We start from the raw sequence: 25,529 nt of genomic DNA, 5'->3' as shown, positions 1-25,529 counted from the left end.
ATAAGTTAACCGAAGGTTTAAAACATGGCAGGAGATCCCAGACCCGTGCCATGCTCCTCGTGTGCGATGTGGGAGCTCAGGGACACGTCCACTGTCCCTGGCTCCTTCACGTGCAAGAAGTGTGTCCAGTTGCAGCTCCTGTTAGACTGCTTGCCGGCTCTGGAGCTGCGGATGGACTCACTTTGGAGCATCCGCGATGCTGAGGACGTCGTGGATAGCACGTTTAGCGAGTTGGTCACACCGCAGGTGAAAGTTACTGAGGGAGATAGAAAATGGGTGACCAAAAGACAGAGCAAGAGTAGGTAGGCAGGTGTCCCCTGCGGTCATCTCCCTGCAAAACAGATATATTGCTTTGGATACTGTTGAGGGAGATGGCTCACCAGGGGAAGGCAGCAGCAGCCAGGTTCATGGCAGCGTGGCTGGCTCTGCTGCGCAGCAGGGCAGGAAGAAGAAAGGCAGGGCTATAGTGATAGGGGACTCAATCGTAAGGGGAATAGACAGGCGGTTCTGTGGACACAATCGAGACTCCAGGATGGTATGTTGCCTCCCTGGTGCAAGGGTCAAGGATGTCTCGGAGGGGCTGCAGGACATTTTTTGTGGGGGGGGGTGAACAGCCAGCTGGCGTGGTGCACATAGGCACCAACAATATAGGTAAAAAACGGGGCGAGGTCCTACAAGCTGAATTCAGGAAGTTAGGAGTTAAACTAAAAAGTAGGACCTCAAAGGTAGTAATCTCAGGATTGCTACCTGTGCCACGAGCTAGTCGGAGTAGGAATGTCAGGATAGATAGGATGAATGCGTGGCTCGAGAGATGGTGCAAGAGGGAGAGATTCAAATTCCTAGGGCATTGGAACCGGTTCTGGGGGAGGTGGGACCAGTACAAACCGGACGGTCTGCACCTGGGCAGGACTGGAACCGATGTCCTAGGGGCGCTGTTTGCTAGAGGTGTTGGGGAGGGTTTAAACTAATGTGGCAGGGGGATGGGAACCAATGCAGGAAGTCAGAAGGTAGTAAAACAGGGACAGAAACAAAAGGCAGTAAGGGGGAAAGTGTAAGGCAGAGAAGCCATAGTCAAAAATCAAAAAGGGCGCCAGTACAAGGTACAGTGACTGAGGGGAGCTCAGTGAATAGGCCCAGTAATACGAAAAGGAATAAAACGGGAAGTAAAAACATAAGTGGTAAGTGATGTGGCAGGTTGTTACATGAAGATATGGGTTCAACGACAAGGAAAATTAGGGGAAAAGTTAAGAGGAAATATAACTTAGGAGAGGTTGCTGATCGAGATGTTAAGATTCAAAACAGAGGTATAAAAGCCAACATAAGTGTACTTTACCTGAATGCTCGTAGTATTTGGAATAAGGTAAATGAGTTGATGGCGCAAATCATCGTGAATGACTATGATTTAGTGGCCATTACTGAAACATGGTTAAAGGATGGTCATGACTGGGAGTTAAATGTCCGAGGGTATCAAACTATTCGGAAGGACAGAGTGGATGGTAAGGGAGGTGGTGTAGCTCTGTTATTTAAGGATGACATCCGGGCGATAGTAAGGGATGACATCGGTCCTGTGGAGGATAAGGTTGAATCCATTTGGGTGGAAATCAGGAATAGTAAGGCGAAAAAGTCACTGATATGAATAGTCTAGCGGCCACCATATAGTAACATTATGGTGGGGCAGGCAATAAACAAAGAAATAACTGATGCATGTAGAAATGGTACAGCAGTTATCATGGGGGATTTTAATCTACATGTCGATTGGTTTAACCAGGTCGGTCAGGGCAGCCTGGAGAAGGAGTTTATAGTATGTATCCGCGATAGTTTCCTTGAACAGTATGTAATGGAACCTACGGGGGAACAAGCGGTCCTAGATCTGGTCCTGTGTAATGAGACAGGATTGATTAATGATCTCATTGTTAGGGATCCTCTCGGAAGGAGCGATTACAATATGGTGGAATTTAAAATACAGATAGAGGGTGAGAAGGGAAAATCAAACACTAGTGTTTTGTGCTTAAACAAAGGAGATTACAATGGGATGAGAGAAGAGCTAGCTAAGGTAGACTGGGAGCAAAGACTTTGTGGTGAAACAGTTGAGGAACAGTGGAGAACCTTCCAAGCGATTTTTCACATCGCTCAGCAAAGGTTTATCCCAACAAAAAGGAAGGACGGTAGAAAGAGGGAAAATCGACCGTGGATATCTAAGGAAATAAGGGAGAGTATCAAATTGAAGGAAAAAGCATACAAAGTGGCAAAGATTAGTGGGAGACTAGAGGACTGGGAAAGCTTTAGGGGGCAACAGAAAGCTATTAAAAAAGCTATGAAGAAGAGTAAGGTAGATTATGAGAGTAAACTTGCTCAGAATATAAAAACAGATAGTAAAAGTTTCTACAAATATATAAAACAAAAAATAGTGGCTAAGGTAAATATTCGTCCTTTAGAGGATGAGAAGGGAGATTTAATAATGGGAGATGAGGAAATGGCTGAGGAAGTGAACAGGTTTTTTGGGTCGGTCTTCACAGTGGATGACACAAATAACATGCCAGTGACTGATGGAAATGAGGCTATGACAGGTGAGGACCTTGAGAGGATTGTTATCACCAAGGAGGTAGTGATGGGCAAGCTAATGGGGCTAAAGTCTCCTGGCCCTGATGGAATGCATCCCAGAGTGCTAAAAGAGATGGCTAGGGATATTGCAAATGCACTAGTGATAATTTACCAAAATTCACTAGACTATGGGGTGGTCCCGGCGGATTGGAAATTGGCAAACGTGTTTAAAAAAAGAGGTAGGCAGTAAGCGGGTAATTATAGGCCAGCGAGCTTAACTTCGGTAGTAGGGAAGATGCTGGAATCTATCATCAAGAAAGAAATAGCGAGGCATCTGGATGGAAATTGTCCCATTGGGCAGACGCAGCATGGGTTCATAAAGGGCAGGTCGTGCCTAACTAATTTAGTGGAATTTTTTGAGGACATTACCAGTGCGGTAGATAACGGGGAGCCAATGGATGTGGTATATCTGGATTTCCAGAAAGCCTTTGACAAGGTGCCACACAAAAGGTTGCTGCATAAGATAAAGATGCATGGCATTAAGGGGAAAGTAGGAGCATGGATAGAGGATTGGTTAATTAATAGAAAGCAAAGAGTGGGGATTAATGGGTGTTTCTCTGGTTGGCAATCAGTAGCTAGTGGTGTCCCTCAGGGATCAGTGTTGGGCCCACAATTGTTCACAATTTACATAGATGATTTGGAGTTGAGGACCAAGGGCAATGTGTCCAAGTTTGCAGACGACGCTAAGATGAGTGGTAAAGCAAAAAGTCCAGAGGATACCGGAAGTCTGCAGAGGGATTTGGATAGGCTAAGTGAATGGGCTAGGGTCTGGCAGATGGAATACAATGTTGACAAATGTGAGGTTATCCATTTTGGTAGGAATAACAGCAAAAGGGATTATTATTTAAATAAGATATTAAAACATGCTGCTGTGCAGAGAGACCTGGGTGTGCTAGTGCATGAGTCGCAAAAAGTTGGTTTACAGGTGCAACAGGCGATTACGGCGGCGAATGGAATTTTGTCCTTCATTGCTAGAGGGATGGAGTTTAAGACTAGGGAGTTTATGCTGCAATTGTATAAGGTGTTAGTGAGGCCACACCTGGAGTATTGTGTTCAGTTTTGGTCTCCTTAACTGAGAAATGACGTACTGGCGCTGGAGGGTGTGCAGAGGAGATTCACTAGGTTAATCCCAGAGCTGAAGGGGTTGGATTACGAGGAGAGGTTGTGTAGACTGGGACTGTACTCGTTGGAATTTAGAAGGATGAGGGGGGATCGTATAGAAACATATAAAATTATGAAGGGAATAGATAGGATAGATGCGGACAGGTTGTTTCCACTGGCGGGTGAAAGCAGAACTAGGGGGCATAGCCTCAAAATAAGGGGAAGTAGATTTAGGACTGAGTTTAAGAGTCTTTACCCAAAGATTGTGAATCTATGGAATTCCTTGCTCAGTGAAGCAGTTGAGGCTCCTTCATTAAATGTTTTCAAGATAGAGATAGATAGTTTTTTGAAGAATAAAGGGATTAAGGGTTATGGTGTTCGGGCCGGAAAGTAGAGCTGAGTCCACAAAAGATCAGCATGATCTCATTGAATGGTGGAGCAGGCTCGAGGGGCCAGATGGCCTACTCCTGCTCCTAGTTCTTATGTTCTATGTCCCCCGGTGCAGCCTAAAATAGTCCGATGTTAACCTGTTCGTCCGTATGCTCGCAACAGGAGCCTGATACAGCAGCCTGACCCAGTCAATCAAGCCCCGTCCAAATCCAAACCGCCCCAGTACCTCCCACAGATATTCCCGTTCCACCCGATCAACTGCCTTCTCTGCGTCCATTGCGATCACTACCTCCACATCCCTACCCTCTGAGGACATGATGATCACATTCAGCAACCTTTTTACATTGGCCGCCAACTGCCTACCCTTAACGAATCCCGTCTGGTCCTCCCCAATCACGTCCGGAACGCAGTCTTCTATCCTTAAGGACAGGATTTTGGCCAACAGTTTGGTGTCTACGTTTAGTAGAGAGATCGGTCTGTCGGACCCGGGTCCTTATCCCGCTTCAGGATCAATGCGATCATGGCCCTGTGACATCGTCGGGGGCAGTCCCCCCTCTCTCCCTTGCCTCATTAAATGTCCTCATCAGCAAAGACCCCAGTATCCCAGAGAACTTTTTATAAAACTCCACTGGGTACCCGTCCGGCCCGGGGCTTTACCCGACTGCATGGCCTTCTGCCCATCTGCTATTTCCTCCAACCCGATCGGGGCCCCCAGCCCTTCTACCAACCCTTCGTCCACCTTCGGGAACTTTAGCCCCCCTAAGAATTGCCTCATCCCCTCCGGCCCAGCTGGGGGTTCCGACTCAGACAACCTGTGTAAAACTTCTTAAACACCTTATTAACCCCTGCTGACTCTCCAACCAGGTTCCCAACCCCGTCCCTTACTTTCCCAATCTACAAATTGCTGCCTCCCTCTTTCTGAGCTGCTGCGCAAGCATTCTGCTGGCCTTCTCCCCATATTCATAAATCACCCCCCTTGCCTTCCTCAGCTGCTCCACCGCGTTCCCAGGCAGCCTCCGACCCAGACCTCCATTTTGACCCACAACAAAAGTCCCTCCCCCGTCAGCAGAACATTCCCCCCCTCCCCCCCTCCCAGTAACAGCACTATGCAAACCACCCCCTTCAACAAGCATAACATCTCCTCATCCCCCACTGCGCTTCCGTGAGCTAGCCCGCCCAGCTAGCTTGGTGACCCCACCCATGGCGCCAGACATTTTCCCACCTATTGTTCCCTCCCCCGTCCCCTCCCGCTCGGACACACATATGCAAAAGAAACACAATCCCAACACAATTGCCCGGAAGAAACACAAAAAAAAATCATACAGAAGATCCAACATCTAACATTCACACCTCCATCCCCCATCAATGCAAATGCAAACTTTACCTCACACATCTCTGCAGCAACACCCAAATCAATATGTTCCAAATAACGTCCGAAAAACAAGAAACCTTTTTAACATGAGCGCTGCAGCAAAGTTCAAAGACCTCAGTCCACCACCAGTCCTTTCCTTCTAGCGAAGTCCATCGCTTCCTCGGGCGACTCAAAGTAAAAATGTTGCTCCTCATACGTGACCCAAAGAAGGGCCGGATACAGCAGTCCAAACGTAACCTTTTTCTTGAAAAGGGTCCACTTTATCTGGTTGAACCCTGCTCTTCTGCTGGCCACATCCGCACTCAGATCCTGGTAGATACGCAGGATACTATTCTCCCATTTACAGCTCTGTCTGCCTGGCCCACCGTAAAATACGCTCCTTGTCCAAGTACCTGTGGAATCTCACCACCATTGCCCTCACGGGGTCCCCCACATGCAGCTTCCTCGCGAGCGCTCTTGTGAGCCCAGTCCACCTCCAAGGGTCGGGAGAACGTCCCATCCCCCAGTAACTTCTCGAACATGCCCGCTATGTATGCCCCTGCATCCGCTCCTTCGGATCCCTTTGGGAGACCAACGATTCTCAAATTCTGCCAGCGGGACCTATTCTCTAGGTCCTCCACCTTCTCCAGGAGCCGTTTCTGCTGGTCTCTCCGCATCCCCACCTCCAACTCCACTGCTGTTTGATGTTCCTCCTGCTCAGTCAGTGCCTTCTCCACTTTCTGGAGCGCCCGATCTTGAGCATCCAGTTTATGTTCCAACCACGTAATCGATTCCTTAATCGGGTCCAAGCATTCCTGTTTCTGCTTGGCGAAGCCCTCCTGAATGAACTGCATCAGCTGTTCCGTCGATCACTGGGTCATCAAGCCAGGACCCCGGTCGTCCGCCATGCTTTCTCCCGCTGCAGCCTCAGCCCAAGCCTTCTCTTTCGTCTATTTCTTCCTTTGTGAGCACTTCTGGTCCGCCTCTTCATGCACTAATGTAGGATTCCTCTTCACAATTGCCTCCACCATCAATTTTCCGAATCAAATCCGACCAAAAAATCGGGGAAAAAGATCCAAACGTCCGACCCGAGCGGGAGCCACCAAATGTGCGACCTACTCCTTCATAGCCACCACCGGAAGTCACAAGTAGGCTTACATTAACACTGCAATGAAGTTTCTGTGAAAAGCCCCTAGTCACCACATTCCGGGGCCTGTTTGGGTACACTGAGGGAGAATTCAGAATGTCCAATTTACCTAGCGGCACGTCTTTCAGGACTTTGGGAGGAAACCGGAGCACCCGGAGGAAGCCCACGCAGACACAGAGAGAATGTGCAGACTCCACACAGACAGTGATCCAAGTCGGGAATCGAACCTGGGACCCTGGCGCTGTGGAGCCACTTGGTGAATACTGATGCAAAGTACCCATTTAATACCTCGCCCACTTCCTCTGGCTCCACGCTTAGATTCCCTCCCCTGTCCTTGAGTGGACCAACCCTTTCCCTGGTTACCCTCTTGCTCTTTGTATACATATAAAAAGCCGAGGTTTTCCTGTTTGCAAATGGCTTTTCGCGACCCCTTTTAGCCCTCCTGACACCTTGCTTAAGTTCATTCCTACTTTCCTTATATTCCTGTAGCCATCTGGGATGGCCACTTACAACCAGGAACAGAGAAGGTCGCAAAGCATAGCGGGTAAAATGGACAATGCGAGATTCAGGCAGGCTCAGAGCCTGAATGTATATTTGCGGAGTAAGGAATCCAGACGGTATCGAAACCCCGACCGATTAGCATTTGATGGACCGATTAGCATTTGATGGCCCATCTCCACCAGACAAAGGACTGGTACTTGAGCGACCGGTACAGTCCCAGACATTTCGGCGCCACTCCCTGTACTAGGGAGGCGTAAACAACAGGGTCAGTGACCGCTTGGGACACGCCCAGCCATCCAGGCACCCGCCCATTGGTTGGGATCGAACATAGTGATCAGAGATCACCCAATTAGTTGGGTCCAAACTGAAGGACCACCCAAAAGAGCGGGAAAACCCCCAAGCATAAGAAGAGAGTCCACCATGTGTTTGTCCTCTTTTGGACCTGGCGCTCTGGCAACGTCCATCTGGCAGCACCAGCAGAAGCAAGTACAAGTTCAACGCCCGCTACCAGACGGATGAGCCTAACTGAGCAGCAGTTACTTCTACAGACCCGACAGACCCAGAATCGAACAACGGCCACTGTTCCTCTGACCTAAGCCGGGTGCCTGAAGTTAAGTACAGGTTGTCATAGTCGATAGGTGTAGTTTAACTAGTAGTGTTTATGTTGCATGATTAATTGTGTGTGTAAATAAAGTACCCTTGATCTTGAACTAACTAACTGGTGTTTGGCTCTTTGATCGATAGCCGGTTGAACCTTGTGGTGGTATCATTTGACTCTTGAGCATTAGAATATTGATATCCAACGAAAGGACGGCAACCTCACTGACTGCCATATTTACAGTGGGTAAAAAAGGCAATATTCCTCATGGGCTTAGTCTGTTCCCAGCCTTCTTGCCCTGACAAATGCTTCCTTTTCTTTGGACTAGGCTCACAATCGCCTTCTTATCCAAGGTTCCCGAAACTTGCCATACTTAACCTTCTTCCTCACAGGAACATGCCAGTCCTGAATTCCTAGCAACTGACATTTAAACGCCTCCAACATGCCAGGTGCTGATTTACCCTCAAACATTCGCCTCCGATCTAGATTCTTCAGTTTCTGCCTAATATTGTTATAATTAGCCTTCCCCTAATTTAGCACCTTCACCTTACTCTTATCTACTCTTATCTTTATCCAACTGTACCGTAAAACTTAGTGAATTATGGTCACCGTTCCCGAGATGCTCCCCTTCTGAATCATCGACTACCTGGCCGGGCTCATTCCCCAATACCAGGTCCAGTAAGGCCTCTTCCCTAGTTGAACTATTTACATATTGTTTCAAGAAGCCCTCCTGGATGCTCCTTACAAACTCTAACCCATCCTCGCCCCAAGCACTAAGTGAGTCTCAGTCAATATAGGGGAATTTAAAATCGCCCACAACAACCCTGTTGCTTTTACACATTTCCAAAATCTGCCTACATTTCTCTATCTCCTGCTGGCTATTGGGAGGCCTGTAGTAAACCCCCAACATTGTGACTGCACCTGAGCTCTACCCATATTGCCTTGCTGCATGAGCCCTCTGAGGCGTCCTCCTGCAGTGCAGCTGTGATATTCTCCCTAGCCAGTAGTGTAACTCCCCCACCCCTTTAACATCCCCCTCTATCCCACCTGAAACATCTAGATTCTGGAACGTTTAGCTGCTAATCCTGTCTCTCCCTTAACCAAGTCTCTGTAATGGCAACAACATCACAGGTCCAAGTACTAATCCAAGCCTTACCTGTTATACTCCTCGCATTGAAACAAATGCACTTCAGACCACCAGTCCCGCTGTGTTCAGCAACATCTCCCTGCCTGTGTTTCCTTGGAGTGTTACTGGCCCTATTCTCGAGATCCCCCTCAGTTATTTCACCTTCCGACCTATTGCTCCTGTGCCCACCACCTCGCCACACTAGTGTAACACTAGCAAACCTTGAGGCCAGGATATTTAGGACAGTTTTCAATGGGTGGGGGTTGATAAATAGGTTGACAGTTTCTCATGCACGTGGGTTGATATACAGGGCTAGGAATTGATATATACAGATGGCAAAATTTGAATTCAACAAAGCAAATCTGCAGTTAAAAGTCTAATGACAATGAAATGCTCCTTTAGGGGAGCAGCTGTCCTTTTTTGGCCTGACCTACATGTGATTCCGACCCACAGCAATGTGGTTGACTCTCAAATCCCTTCTGAAATGGAGGGCAGTTAGGTAGGGCGATAAATGCTGGCCCAACCAGCATGTCCACATTCCATAAATGAGTAAAAATGTGTTAGAACATAGAACATACAGTTCAACAGGATATTGTCTCAAATGAGCGGTTATTGAGTTAAACATGTTAATATTCTATGCCTTTGCAACTAGCATTGGATTTACGCCATGAGTGAGGGAGGGACTAAGTGAATCTCTTGCTAACTGTAAGTGATATTACTTTTCCTATTTGTAAAGCAACCAATAAAGATGTGTAATCACCAGTGTTCACTGGCCTCCATCGTCTCCCAGTCAAGCAATGCCTCAACCTTAACATTCTCATCCTTGTTTTCAAATCCCTCCATGGCCTCTCCCTCCTGATCTCTGGAATCTCTTATGGTCTAATTTAGGCCTCGAGCATGCCTTATTTTAATTATTTCATTATTGGTGGCCATGCCGAGATGCTAAATTCCCTCCTGAAATTACCATCTCTCTCTCTTCCTTTAAGATGCTCCTGAGAAACAACATCTCTGACTAAGCTTTTACATAGAACAATACAGCACAGTACAGGCCCTTCGGCCCACGATGTTGCACCAAAACAAAAGCCATCTAACCTACACTATGCCATTATCATCCATATATTTATCCAATAAACTTTTAAATGCCCTCAATGTTGGCGAGTTCACTACTGTAGCAGGTAGGGCATTCCACGGCCTCACTACTCTTTGCGTAAAGAACCTACCTCTGACCTCTGTCCTATATCTATTACCCCTCAGTTTAAAGTTATGTCCCCTCGTGCCAGTCATTTCCATCCGCGGGAGAAGGCTCTCACTGTCCACCCTATCCAACCCCCTGATCATTTTGTATGCCTCTATTAAGTCTCCTCTTAACCTTCTTCTCTCCAACGAAAACAACCTCAAGTCCATCAGCCTTTCCTCATAAGATTTTCCCTCCATACCAGGCAACATCCTGGTAAATCTCCTCTGCACCCGCTCCAAAGCCTCCACGTCCTTCCTATAATGCGGTGACCAGAACTGTACGCAATACTCCAAATGCGGCCGTACCAGAGTTCTGTACAGCTGCAACATGACCTCCCGACTCCGGAACTCAATCCCTCTCCCAATAAAGGCCAACACTCCATAGGCCTTCTTCACAACCCTATCAACCTGGGTGGCAACTTTCAGGGATCTATGCACATGGACACCTAGATCCCTCTGCTCATCCACACTTTCAAGAACTTTACCATTAGCCAAATATTCCGCATTCCTGTTATTCCTTCCAAAGTGAATCACCTCACACTTCTCTACATTAAACTCCATTTGCCACCTCTCAGCCCAGCTCTGCAGCTTATCTATATCCCTCTGTAACCTGCTACATCCTTCCACACTATCGACTTTGCCCCACTTTTGCCCCAATATCACCGTGTGTAGCTGTATAACGGCCAGTGAAGTACTTAATGTTTTGATGATATGTAAATCTAAGTTGTTGTTGTTTTTTAAAAAATATTTTTATTCTCCTTTTTCACATTTTCATCAAATTTATACCCAACAAATAATCAACAATAACAAATACAATGGCAATCCCCGGTCAACAATCCCTTTATCCCACCCACTCTCAAACAGCCTCCAACATTTTAAATACAAAACACAAATGAAAAAGAATCAGGAATCCACCATCAACCCTTACATAATCACCAATAACCTAAACATTCCAAACCCCCCCGAATGATCGATGTCATTCAATTCTTGAAAATGATAAACAAGGCCCATGCATTGTAGAACCCTTCCATCCTTCCCCTCAACTTGAACTTCATTTTCTCGAGTGTTAGGAACTCCAGCAGATCCTCCCGCCACACCGAGGCACAGGGCGGAGAAGCTGACCTCCACCCCGACAGAATCCGCCTTTGGGCGATGAGCGTGGCGAAGGCTAAGACAACTACCTCCGCACTTGCTTCCAACCCCGGCCGATCCGATACCCCGAATATGGCTTCTCGGGGACCTGGTTTGAGTCTCATATTCACCACCCATGAGATTACCCTAAAGACCTCCCTTCAATACCCCTCCAGTTTTGGACAGGACCAAAACATATGAACGTGATTTGCAGAGCCCCACCCCCACAGCATTCACAAACATCATCCACCCCCTCAAGGAGTCGGCTCATCCTCGTCCTTGTGAGGTGCATCCTATAGACCACCTTCAACTGTATCAGCCCCAACCTCGTGCACGAAGTTGACGCATTCACCCTCCGGAGCACCTCACACCACAACCCCTCCTCCATACCATCCCCAAACTCTTCCTCCCACTTCGCCTTAATCCTCTCTACGATACCTTATCCTCCACCAGAATCACCCCATAAATCGCCGACACCACCCCCTTCTCCATTCCCCCCGTCGTCAGTACCTCTCCCAACAGTGTGGGAGCCGGCACTACCAGAAAGCTCCGTACCTCCTTCCTCGAGAAACCTCAGACTGTATATATTTAAGCATCTCCCCCTGCCCCAATCCATATTTCTCCTCCAGCCTCGCAAACCAGCGACTCAGAAAAAATCCTTCAATACCCTAACTCCCATCTCCGAAAACTCCCATCCCACTTCCTGGCTCAAACCTATGGTTCCCCCAAATCAACATTTCCCTTGACCCCGCCCAAAGTGCTGGCCCAACTGCATCCAGATCTTCAACGTCGCCATTACCACCGGACTCCCTGAATATTTCCCCGGGGGCCATGGAAAGTGGGTCAGAATGCAGGAGAGTTTGTGTAGGGGGTCGGGATTGAAGGCGCTACCAACAGCGCCGCTCACGACGGCCCTGGGGAGATACTCAGGGAGTCCGGTAGTAATAGCTTCGTTGAGAATTTGGAGGCAGTTTCACCGCAAACCATGTTCATATGTTTTGGTCCTGTCCAAAGCTGGAGGGTTACTGGAAGGAGGTTTTTAGGGTAATCTCTAAAGTGGTGCACGTGAAACTGGACCCGGGCCCTCGGGAGGCCATATTCGGGGTGTCGGACCAGCCAGGGTTGGAAACGGGTGCGGAGGCAGATGTTGTAGCCTTCGCCTTGTTGATCACCCCAAGGCGGATCCTGTTGGGATGGAGATCAACCTCTCCACCTTGTGCCCTGGTGTGGCGGGGGGACCTGCTGAAATTCTTAACGCTTGAAAGGGTCAAAGTTGGACTGAGGGGAAGGATGGAGGGGTTCTACAATTCATGGGCGTGATTCATTATGCACTTTCGAGAATTGGATTACATCGAACAGAGGGGGGGGGGGCTGGGAAGGTTGAGGGGGGGGGTGCTGGGAGGGTTGGGGGGAGGGATACTGTATGTGTTAATGGTGACTATGGGTGATTCCTGATTCCTTTTGGTCATTTGTTTATTTTATCATTGAGGCTAATGTTTGGGAGTTTGGTGGGAGGATGAGATTGTTGTTATTGATATGGGGATTGACATTGCATTCGATACTGATAATTATTTATTGTTGGGTGTAAATTTGGGAGAAAATGTGGAAAAGGAGAATAAAAATATTTTAAAAAACATCTTCAGCAAAATATCGACAGGCACTGAAAAATGAACAAAAACCGCGGTAACACATTCATCTTACTTGCCAGTACCCGACCTGCCAGTGACAGGGGAAGGCCATCCCACCAGGCCAAATCCGCTTTCACCCTCCCCACCACTGCTTGCGTACAAAGATACACTATGCTCCACAATCCCCCCCCCCCACCCCCCGCGCTCCCCCACCCCGCACTATCCCCGCCACACCCCCAAACTCCTCGACGCGATGGCCAAAGGTTCAATCACAAGCGCAAACAACAGGGGGGACATAGGACATCCCTGTCTGGTCCCTCGGTGCAGAGGAAAATGCCCCAAACTCATACTACTTGTGTGAATACTCGCCCTCGGCTCCCTGTATAGTAATCTTACCCACTCCACAAATCACAGCCCAGTTCCAAACCACTCCAAAATTGCCATCAAATATCCCCACTCTACTCGTACAAACGCCTTCTCGGGGTCAACGCCACTATACCTCTGTCGCCCTCCCCTCCGCCGGTGCCATAACTACATTTAATACCCTCCTGATGTTCGAAAAGAGCTGTCTCCCTTTCACAAACCCAGTCTGATCTTCCCCTATCACCTTCGGGAGGCACTCCTCCAGCCTATCCGCCAACACCTTTGTATCCACATTCAAGAACGATCTGGGCCTATACTACCCACACTCTGTCGGATCCTTATCCCTCCTGAGCAACAAGGAGATCGATGGGCGGTACAGTAGCACAGTTGCTTCACAGCTCTAGGGTGCCAGGTTCGATTCCCATCACTACAAAGAACTACAATAAAAAACTTAACCTCTATAAGAGCATGAAGTAAAAACATAAGTCAAAATTACATATACGCACTCTCCCAACTCCCCTTCCACAGTCCACAACACCTCTTCAGTCCCATTCTTCACTTCTGCCTTCACAAACGCCTTCGCTGCCTCACGGTCTCAAAATAAAAGTCTCTGGACTGTAGGTCATCCTCAGCTTCGCTGGATACACCACTCCAAACCGCACTCCACTGTTGTAAAGTGCCGTCTTCACTTGGCCGAAAGCCGCTCGCCTCTTTGCCAGTTCCACCGTCAAGTCCTGATAAATGTGAACACCAGCACCAGCCCACTGCACCTCCCGCTTCTGCTTTGCCCAGTTCAAGGCCTTCTCCTTCGTGTGGTACCTGTGAAAACAGATGATCACTGCCCTTGGCAGCTCATTCAACTTTGGCTTAGGCCTCAGCGACTGATGAGCCCGGCCCAGTTCATACTGAGAGGGTTCCTCTCTCTCCCCCATCAGTTCCGCCAACATCTTGTCAAAGTACTCCATCGGCCTCGAGCCCTCCACCCCCTCGGGCAGGCCCACAATCCTCAAATTTTGCCGCCTCGAGCATTTTTCCAAGTCCTCCAACTTTGCTCACAGCCCCTTGTTGGCCTCGGCCACCCTCTGCAGCTCATCCCTCATCGAGGTGAGCTGATCACTGGCTGCGACATGGCCTCCTCCATTCCCTTCATCTTCTCGCTCTGCTCCCTCACCTCGGCCGATGACTTTGACACAGCCCCTTCACTGGGGCAATTGCCTCGTCCAGCAGCACCTTCAATGCCACCGTCATCTCCTTCCTCAAGACCTCCATATATTTCGCAAACTGCTTCTCCAACTCCAAGGACATCACCTCAGTCATCCTCTCTGCCGTAAGCAGTGCGGCCCCACCCAGCAGCCTAGCCTCCGCCACCTTGCCAGCCCCCGGGCTGGCCCTCTCACTCGACGGTGAACTCTCTCCCTTCTTCACGGCTGTTTTCCTTTGACTCTTTGACATTCTTTGCCTTCTTTATACCTTTCTATACCCAATCATTCACAAATTGTCCCTGGGACCGGACATTAAAATTCCTAAAAACACTCCTCGAGCAGGAGCCACCCGACGTGCGACTTCCCCTCTACATGCCGCCACTGGAAGCCAAGTTGTTGTTGTTGATTAGAATCTGATTGTGCTGGAAATGAACCCCAGTGCTATGTATTAAGAGCTGAATATCTGCAGTGTTTTTCCAAAATGATTTGAAGGACAAATGTAAAAGGTTTATTCAAGTAAAGTTTATATTCAGATGGATTGGCCACACTAAATTGTCCATTAATGGGAAAAAAATAATTGGGTACTCTTAAATTCATTTCTTAAAAAAGAAAAAAAAAATTATATTGCGTTTTTCTTGTTTTATAGAAAGACTATATTTCTATCACCATTAAGCACTTCATAATTTAAGACATTTATTTTAAACCTGCTTACAGCCAACTCTGCTGCTTTGAAAATGGTCCATATGTCTCAAAACTCTTGCCATAACAATGAAGAGAAAAGGAGGAGCAGCAACATGAAGTCAACAGAGAAAGGTAAAACAGAAACCATAATCTCAGATCAGATTGCAAATCCAATCCCAGATTATTAAAGAATTTGCACAGGACACACGCTTCCTATCGGCAATCTGCCTTCATGTCATGGCTTTAGGTCATACGTTTCCGTCACTATTTACTGTCACAAATCCCTGCATTACTTTTGACATATAATTTTATATCACCCACAATCACAAAGGACAAAGAACAATACAGCACAATAACAGGCCATTTGGTCCTCCAAGCCTGCGCCGATCACATGTCCTATCTAGACCAATCGCCTGTATCCTTCTAGATGCCGTCTGTTCATGTGTCTATCCAGATAAGTCTTAAAGGTCACTAACGTATCTGCTTCAACCACCTCACTTAGCAGGGCATTCCAGGCCACTACCACCCTCCGTGTAAAAAAAAACTTTCCCCCCACATCTCCACTGAACCTTTCTCCCCTCACCTTAAACTTGTGCCCCCTTGTAATTGTCATTTCCGCCCTGGGAAAAAGCCTCCAACTGTTCACCCTATCTATACCCCATATCATTTTATAAACTTCTATCAGGTTTCCCCTCAACCTCCGTCTCTCTAGGGAGAACAATCCCAGTTTATTCAATCTCGCCTCATAGCTAATACTCTCCATACCAGGCAACATCTTGGTAAACCTTTTCTGTACTCCCTCCAAAGCCTCCACACCCTTCTGGTAGTGCGGTGATCAGAATTGGACACAGTATTCCAAATTTGGCCGAACCAATGTTCTATATAATTGTAACATAATTTTCGAGCTTTTATACTCGATACCTCGTCCGATGATGGCAAGCATGCCATATGCTTTCTTTACCACCATTTCCACCTGTGCTGCCACTTTTAAGGATCTGTGGACTGCACACCAAGATCTCTCTGTGACTCTATGCTCCTGATGGTTCTGCCATTTATTTTATAACTCCCACCTGAATTGGATCTACCAAAATGCATCATCTCGCATTTGTCCGGGTTAAATTCCATCTGCCATTTCTCTGCCCAATTTTGCAGCCTATCTATATCCTGTTGTATTCTCTGACAATCTTCATCACTATCCGCAGTTGCACTATCTGTCGTTGCAGGTAGTGGCTACTAGGTGACACTGTAGAACAGGTTTCTGAAGTTGCTCTATCGTTAACAGCATATATAAAAACTGATACCGTATTTGTGAATTTATTTTAAAATGATTGTTTATCGCAAATCTTATTCTTAAATGTTAGGTTTAAAACCTCTTGCACATGAATCTTACTGACAGCTAGCTGTCACTCATTATTTGGCAATGCCTTCATGTTCGCACTTAACCCTGAAATTACTTAAAACTGTTGGGAGATGAAAATAAATACATATTGAAAGAAAGTGAGGGATTTGGATTTATATAGATTGTATTTCATGAAGTTGGGATGTTTCAACCAATCAAGTACTGTATATATTTGAGTAGTGGTCGATCTCGTGTGAAGGTCTACCCCTGACATTTGGCCAAAAAAAAATTCCTTCTTCACATAAAACGTTAATATTCCAACCACCAGCTTTTAGGAAAAAATAAAAACTCTTTGCACTTACCATCCCCCTGCCTTGGAGGTCAAACTTGCCCTGGTGCAAACATACTCACTGATAGAATCAGACAACACACCATGGTCTGCATGTCAACATACGATCACACTGCTTTACTGCTGCTTTGCAGTACATTTGGGCGAGATAGGCGGGAACAGTGTCTGACCTGGCAACTCCCCGATAGTGAGACCATGGTCAACCTTTGAAAATGTAACTTCTGTAAAAGTTAACCCCCTACTTCTTTGGCTAAAAGTTTAGTTTTAGAAACTTATTTTTACACGAGTGTATATGGTACTTTTGAAGTATAGTCACCATCATAAAGTAGAAATGTTGTAACGTAGGTAAATGAATATAGGTACTGTAGTGTTGCAACTAATCCAGTTAGCCAAAGGATGAGAGTTTAAATCACATCGTGGTAAATTGTAAAATTAAATTTGATCAATCTGGTGACTTATGGGATGGAATCAGAAATAAACATCACTCATTAATGTTGTTCACAGAATAATGGAATTTAGAAAACTCCCAGTATAGCACTTAGCGAAAAAAGAATTTGATTCTTCTCAGTCACTGTAATTAAATGGTCTTGTGCATCATTAACACCATAATGTTATAGAACAGGTATCCTGACTCACTGTGAGCTTGTATAGAAATAAAATTGGCATGAACATTTGAACAATGTGGTTTTGGGGAATGGTTATCAATGGAAGATATGAAAGAATATTTCCCCAGTTACAGTTTAAGCCAAGCTCTCTATCTGGATGAGGCTTACTCCCCACATTATAAAGGTAATACTCACTCTGCTAGGGTAGCTCTGCAGGAATTTGATTTTTTCGTACAGTTTGATATTATCAGCACGCAGGTTGTCCAACTCACTCTGAAGTGCGTGCAATGTTTGCTGCATCATACGGTTATCCTGGAACATAAGATGACAGGTTCAGTCAGGATACCATAGCAAACTATCGTTCAAGCTTGCTAAAACTCAGCACAGCACTGGGAGCTCTCGTAGCTGCACTCATGTTACAGAAGGGGCAAGTATAAAGTCTACACAATTGGGCAACTCACAGCTCTACCTAAAACCTGAAATAGATTAGGACAGATCTCATTAACCATTTTATTAAGAAAATAATTTCCAGAAACTAAACTGATGCTTTCACTGCAGCTGCCTCATCAACAAGACACTCGAGATTTGAGGTTGACTCAGGGTCTGGAATAAGGCAGCAATTAGATGCGCAATAAACTCTATTTTAGAGTTATTTTAAGAGTTTGAGAAAACATGTGCACTGAACCAGATACAATGTTTGCTTGGAAGAAAAGACCGACATCTCTATAGCACCTTTCAGAACCTTCTGATGTCCCAAAGTCAATTAAATACTTGTGCAACGTAATCACTGTTATAATGTAGGGAAACTCAACAGCCAAAATGCACACAGCAATATCCCACAAACAGCGATGAGATTAGTTTTTAAATAATCTGATTTTTTTTGTGATTTTGGTTGAGGGATAAATATTGGTCTGGGGAGAACTTTCCTGCTCTTCTTAATTGTCAGACACTGAGTCAAAGAAGGTAAGGTTGGTTAAAACCATGGTCAAAGAAAGGCTTTCAAGGACTGTCTTAAAGGAGAAATTGCAAGGTGAAAAAGGCTGCGACCTTAACATTCAAGAGCATTTGATATTTTAGGAGAAAGGCAAAAGGGGTGGGTTGGCTCTGTTAATAAAGTACAGCAGTGAGAAACAATCTTGGTTCGAAAGACCAAAATATAAAAACAGTTTGGGTAGAACTAAGATAAAGAAGCAAGTCATTGGTGGGAGCAGTTTATTGGCATTCTAATAGTAGCTACACTGCAGGACACAGTATATATCCAGGAATTATGCTGCTTGTCGGAAAGGAGGTACAATATTCATGGGCAATTTTAAACTTCATATAGATTGGACAAGTCAATCGGCAAAAGTAGCCTGGAGGTTGAGTTCAGAGTGCATTTGCAACAGTTTCTGAGACCAATATGATCTGAAATCAACCAGAGAATAGGCTGTTTTAGACCTAGTAATGTGTAGGATTAATTAGTGACCTCATAGTAAAGGATCCTCTCAGCATCAGTGATCACAACATGATAAAATTTCACATTCAGTTTGAGAGTATATATTCCTATTTGTGCGTGGAATCACTCCTGGAATGAAGTATCCTTTCCTCACAGTCTTACAAATTAAATTAAATATTGGGGTTTCTATCTGGCATTCTAGCAACTGTTAAGAGTCTGGTCCAGGATCATAATACCCGACTTCTGGTGGCGGCCATGGTGTGAGTGGTTGCACACAGGGCAGCTCCTGCTTAAAGGCACAGGAAAGAGCTCTCTTTACCCTATACTGGGTGGAATTTTGATGAAAAGGTGTAGGTGAAGATTGGAGGAGTAGTTTCCCCCGGGAGTGTTATGTCCGCTGGTTACCAAACCCGGCAGAAGACAGTGAGAGACCTGGCTAATGTGTTGGAGCAAACCTGTGCTGCAGCAGCCAGTGTAAGGATGTCTGCGGGGGAAGGACCGTTGCAAGGTGGAAGGCCCCAGATGGAGCAGTTGATGGCTTTTATTAAGGAGGAATTCCACCAGCAGAGGAAGGAAATGAGGAAGAATCGTTCAAAGGACATCGAAGGGGCTATGGCGCCCCTGCAGAGTTTGTTGGAACGGGTGGAGAGGTGTTTGGAGGTGCAGGGGCACAGATTCGGGAGATTGAAGGAGTGATCTCGCACCACAGCGACCGTGTGGTGGCTCTGGAGGCGGAGGTGGGCTCCTCGGAGAAGAGTGTAAAACGTTGAGGGCAAAGGTGGAGGAACAGGAGAACACCCCGAGAAGGCAGAACCTGCGAATAGCGGGCCTGCGTGAAGGAGTGGAAGGTGTGAGTGTCACGAGGTATGGTTCGAAGATGCTGGCGGTGCTGGTGGCAGAAGAGGTGCTAGATAAGGCCCATGAAGTGGACCGAGCGCACTGGTCCCTGAGGCAGAAGCCTAGAGCTGGGGTGCCGCTGCGAGTGGTGATCGTGAGACTCCACAAATTTGAGGAGAAAAGAAGATTTTGCGTTGGGCCAGGGAGAACAAGTGGGAAGGGAACTAGATCTGAATTTATCACGACATTGGAGCCGAGCTGGCAAAGTGGTGGGCGGGGTTCAACAAAGCCAAGGTGGTGCTATATGGCCGGCAGATCAGGTTTGGGGCGCTCGACCCAGCAAAAGTGTGGGTGATGTTCGGAGGCCGGGAGTATTATTTTGAAACCCGTGAAGCGGCCGAAGCAACATTAAGGAGCATAAACTGGGGGAGAACTGAGTGGACAATGAATTGAGTGGACAGGATGCTGGCACTTAGTAATGGTTGGGGACATGTTCTAAGTGGGGGTAGGGATTGGGGGATCTTTGTCCTCTCCGGTTTGGAGGGGGTCCTTTTTTGGATTTGTTGTTTCCCCTTTGGGGATTGTAAGGGGTGGTAGGAGTGAAAAGTTTAGGTGGGGATGGATGTTCCCATACCCCCCTCCTGTTTTATGGGATGTTTGTGTTTAGCATTTGTTTGCTTGCTTTTGGGGGAGGCGGCCTGGGATTCAGGAGACGTCTTTGTTTAGGTGGGAGAGGTGAGGTCAGCAGGGAGCCTTCTTCCTTGAGCTGAGGAGTGGGGGGGGGGGGGGGGGGGGGGGAGAAAGGGAGGTCATTGGAGGTGCCTTTGGGCAGGGGCTGTCACGCTAGCTGGTGAGGTTGGTGAACGGAAGTGAGGAGGTGGGGGAGAAGGCCAAGAGGGGTGGGGTGAAGGTTGTTGCAACGTGGCAGGGGGTGAGAGATGACATAGGCAGGGGTGGAGAAGGGGGGTCATCTGGAATGGGCTAGGTATAGGGTGGAATTAAGGGGGCTGGAGTACAGTAGGGAAGTTGACGGACGGTAGAGGGGATTGGAGGCGCAAGCCTCCGGTAATAATAATAATAGGCTTGTAACGTGGAACGTCCGGGGACTGAATTGGCCGGTTAAAAGGTTGCGGGTGTTCGTGTGCCTCAGGAGCTTGAAAGCAGGGGTGGTCTTTCTGTAGGAGATGCACCTCCTTGTGAAGGACCAGGTTAGGTTAAGGAAGGGATGGGTTGGGTAGGTTTTCCGCTCGGGGTTTAGGGGAGTGCCGATATTTGGTGTTTCAGAGAAGCCGGAGCTCATGGAAAGGAGGAAGACCGATGTCATTGTCTTCGCCTCTTAATTTCACGGCGGTGAATTTTACTGGAGTGGCAGTCGGCATCGCCACCAGGGGGTAGCAGCATGGTTGGGTGACCTGTACAACTTCCTGCGGTCGGTGAAGATAAAATATGAATTAAGGGGCTCTGCAGGGGGGTTTGAGAAAAGGTGAGGGATGTTTGTGACAGTGTTTGAGGAGAAAATACATTTTTTTTTTAAAAGTATGGTAATACTTGTGGTGATGGAGGATAGGAGATGGTAACAGGGCTGTGAACTTGGCAGACCCCGGTCAAGACTCAGCACAGAAGCTACAGATGCCTGAAGGTGACTGGATAGTTTTATTAGGATAGCAGTATCTTTGAGCAGCAGCATCTGTGACTGGGGCGGGAGGGGGGGGGGGGGGGGTCAGTCGTTTTTTGGAAACTAAGGGAATCACAGAAAATGAGGATAGCCCAGGAAGGTACAGATGATCAGAATCCATTTCATTGAATGGGTAAGCAGGCTTAAGGGAGTGAACGGACTATTTCTACTCCCGTTTCTTATGCTCCTATATGCTGCTGCACAGGAATCATGTCTGATCAACACGTGTGGTAAACTGGCAGGGTCTTGGTTCAACAATTCCAAGCCAAGTTGAAATGATGGGAATCAGCAATTTGGACCAAACTTGTATGATATATGCAGACTTTCAAAAGGCCAATTGTATTAGTGCTGCATCCAATTAGTGCTTGTTTTCATCCTTTGATCAAAATACTCTCTGGGAATATAATAGAGTATGGAGATTTATTTAAAGAATTTCTTTAAATTCTGAAAGGTTTTAATCGAGTGAAATTTCCCTGGTTGGACAGTCAGTGTCAAGGGCTCATTAATTTATGATTGTCAGCCAGTGTGTGTGGAAAGTGGGGTTAGGGAAAATATTTTATGGAGATTGTGGAAGTCAGAAATATCTTCCACAGGAAGAGGTTGGGACAGAGACGGTTCCATATTTTACAATAAATTTAATAATATTTGAGTACATCAAGATGCAAATCTATGGGGAGGGATTGGGGCAGTGGGATTAGTTTTCACTGTTTTACCAAAGAACAGGCAGACACATTGGGTCAAATGGCCACTCTGATCCTGTATGCTTTCATGGTTCAGCTGCTTGTGATAACACATGCTTTGCAGGTTTAGCCTATAAATCTAAAAACATGGATTATTTTCAGACGTTTTACACAGTATGAAATGTAGCATACATACAGATTCTAGCTCCTGGTTTCTGGCTCGAAATCTTTCTCTCTGACTTGAAATGATGGAAAGCAGAGAATCCATCTGTCCCTGGGGAAGTTCACAGGTTGGAGAAAGGCCAGAAGCTACAACACAGGAACATATTTAGTGAGCATGTTTGTAAACAGAACATTAATGCCTCAAAGTATATTGAATACCTATAGCACCAAATCCTTCACTGTGGGTTAGATTCAGTGAAAGCCCCTTGCATTCCGGAAGGTTTCCTTCAACCCCCGCCCCCCCCCCCCCCCCCCCCCCCACGGTCATCCTCGTGACCAATTAGAAAGCTAACTCGCACTTCATTATCGAATGGATGATCGTTGACTGTTGGTCAACCAGCCTTTTTCCCATTTCAGATGTTGTTATACAAAAAAAAAATGTCTGAAGCAAATAAAACAGTACAAAGTTATCTTCAACATCCATATTTCTTTCTTTCTCCTGGGTTGCTTGCAATGACAACCTCTGGAGGCTCGTAACCCAACATAACTACAGAAAGCTGAAAGGAAATCTAATTCAAGTAGTCCAGATGACCGATGGAATACGGTTGCACTGGGGCCGTAAAGGGAGGGGACAGAGCGGCAGATTTGTACATTATTGATATTTAGTTGCATATGTTAATAGAGGTTTATAAGATGATGAGGGGGATAGATAGAGTGCACGTCAGAGACTATTTCCTCCGGTGGATGTAGCTGTTACAAGGGGGCATAACTAGAGGTTCGGGGTGGGAGATATAGGAGGGATGTCCGAGGTAGGTCTTTACTCAGAGAGTGGTTAGGGTGTGGAATGGACTGCCTGCTGTGATAGTGGAGTTGGACACTTTAGGAACTTTCAAGCGTTATTGGATAGGCACATGGAGAACACCAGAATGACAGGGAGTGGGATAGCTTGATCTTGGTTTCGGACAAAGCTCGGCACAACATCGAGGGCCGAAGGGCCTGTTCTGTGCTGTACTGTTCTCCCACCTTCCACCCAAGGCTTCCTACATTTCTAAATTACACGTTAGCCCTGAGGAACATAAGAACTAGGAGCAGGAGGCTATCTGGTCCCTCGAGTCTGCTCCATCATTCAATAAGATCATGGCTGATCAATTTGTGGACTCAGCTCCACTTACCCGCCCGCTCACCATAACCCTTTATTCCGTTACTGTTCAAAGATCTATATATCATTGCCGTAAAAATATTCACCAAGGTAATGTCAACTGCTTCACTGGACAGGGAATTCCACAGATTCACAACCCTTTGGGTGAAGAAGTTTATCCTCAATTCCTACATCTGCTTCCCCCTCATTTGAGGCTCTGTCCCCTAGTTCTAGTTCACCCCTTGGTGACATCATCCACAGTCAAGGGGGTCAGCTCTGTGACTCAAACCATTCCCATTGTTTCCCTTCAATCCATACCTGTGTGTTGTTGGATTGGCTGTACAATATTAAGCCATGGAAGGGCTAGAATTCCTCCAGCTGAACATTAGATGATCAAAGCTTTCCTCCTTAGCTCCTGCTTAAAACATTTAACTTTTACTTCCTCCCAGTTGCTTTACCTACTTGAATTGAGACTGAAACCCTTACCAACCTCGAACTATCCCTAAAGACTGCTTAACACCAGCTTCAGGACACTACTTACCTCTAACCATACCTTTCTTCCATGGCTGCTGAAACAATATTCGCTTTTGCTTGTCCCCATCCATACTTCATTCCCACAGCTGCTGAAACCTACAGCCACATTTTTATTACCTCTGGATTATCAGAGTAGTGAGGCTGTGGAATGCCCTACCTGCTACAGTAGTGAACTCGCCAACATTGAGGGCATTTAAAAGTTTATTGGACAAACATATGGATGATAATGGCATAGTGTAGGTTAGATGGCTTTTGTTTCGGTGCAACATCGTGGGCCGAAGGGCCTGTACTGCGCTGTATCGTTCTATGTTCTATGATGCTCTACTCACTAGGCTCCCGAAGGTCAGAGTCATATAATTGTTACATTGCAGACAGAAGCCCATTGTGTTTGCACCGTGTCTCCAAATGGACAATTCACTTAAGCGACTGTATCCTGCCTTCTCCCCATAACTCTGCACATTCTTCCCTTTCAGGTAACACGTTAATTCCCCCTTGAAAGCTTTGATTGAAACTGCCTCCACCACACTCTCAGGCAGTGCATTCCAGACCTTAACTGCTCGCTGAATAAAGAAAATTTTCTCATTTGCTTCTTTTTTCCTCATTATTTTAAATCTTGCCCTCTTATTCTTCACCGTTTTACAAGTCGAAACAGTTTCTCCCTATCTGCTCTGTCTAGCCCCCTCATGATTTTGAACACCTCTATCAAATTTCCTTTCAACCTTCTCCTTTCCAAGGAGACCCGTCCTATTTTCTCCAATCTATCTTCAGAACTGAATCTTTTAAATTCTGCAGCCTCTCCAAGTGCATCAGAACTGGATGCAATACCCCAGCTGAGGCTGAACCATTATCTTATACAATTTAAACAAAACCTCCCTGCTCTTGTGCGCAATGCTCCTATCAATAAAACCTCGGATACTGTACCTGTCCTGCCACTTTCAATGACCTGAGCACAAATGACAGCCAGGTCCCTCTGCTCCTGCACCCATTTCAGAGATGTATCCTTTATTTTATTGTGTCTCTTCTTGTTCTTCCCACCAAAATGAATCACTTCACATTTCTCCGCACTAAACTTCATTCATCTGCTACCTGTCTGCCCATTCCACCAACCTGCCTAAACTTCATTCATCTGCTACCTGTCTGCCCATTCCACCAACCTGCCTATGTCGTTTTGAAGTTCCACAGTATCCTCTTCATCTTCCAAGTTTCATATCATCTGCAAATTCTGAAGTTGCGACCTGTACACCAAGTCTAGATCATCAATATATATCAGGGAAAGCAGGGGTCCCAACACCAGTCCCTGGGGAACTCCACTACAAACCTTCCTTTAGTCCGAAGACATCCGTTAACCACGACTCTCTGTTTCTTGTCACTCGGCCATTCTTATCCATGTTGCTCCTGTCTCTTTTATTCCATGAGTTGTAATTTTGCTCACAAGACTATTGTGCAGCACATTATCAAATACCTTGCCCATGTACACCCATCAACAACATTGCCCTCATCAATCAGGGGCATGGGAACCTGGATTGTAGTTTTAGGGTAAGGGAGAATGAGAGTATAAAGGTCAGGAGCACAGATTTGACGTCGCAGGAGGGGGCCAGTGTTCAGGTAGGTGGTTTGAAGTGTGTCTACTTCAATGCCAGGAGTATACGAAATAAGGTAGGGGAACTGGGTTGGTACCTGGGACTTCGATGTTGTGGCCATTTCAGAGACATGGATAGA

General features: G+C 46.5%; 1 protein-coding gene across 1 annotated transcript in view; it reads right to left on the bottom strand.

The window, feature by feature from the left end:
• LOC140386629 (protein CASP-like) overlaps positions 1-25,529 on the bottom strand; it is a 1,158,102-nt gene that overhangs the window by 154,632 nt on the left and 977,941 nt on the right. The window contains exons 17-18 of the mRNA XM_072469118.1: positions 22,173-22,285; positions 17,545-17,661 (exon numbers count right to left, since the gene is read on the bottom strand). Of these exons, the coding sequence (XP_072325219.1) occupies positions 17,545-17,661; positions 22,173-22,285 (230 nt within the window). The remainder of the gene's footprint in view (positions 1-17,544; positions 17,662-22,172; positions 22,286-25,529) is intronic.

This window comes from Scyliorhinus torazame, chromosome 12 (assembly GCF_047496885.1).
Source record: "Scyliorhinus torazame isolate Kashiwa2021f chromosome 12, sScyTor2.1, whole genome shotgun sequence".
Lineage (NCBI taxonomy): Eukaryota > Metazoa > Chordata > Chondrichthyes > Carcharhiniformes > Scyliorhinidae > Scyliorhinus > Scyliorhinus torazame.
Note: the sequence above shows the minus strand (reverse complement) of the source record. Positions and strands in the feature narration are given on the sequence as shown.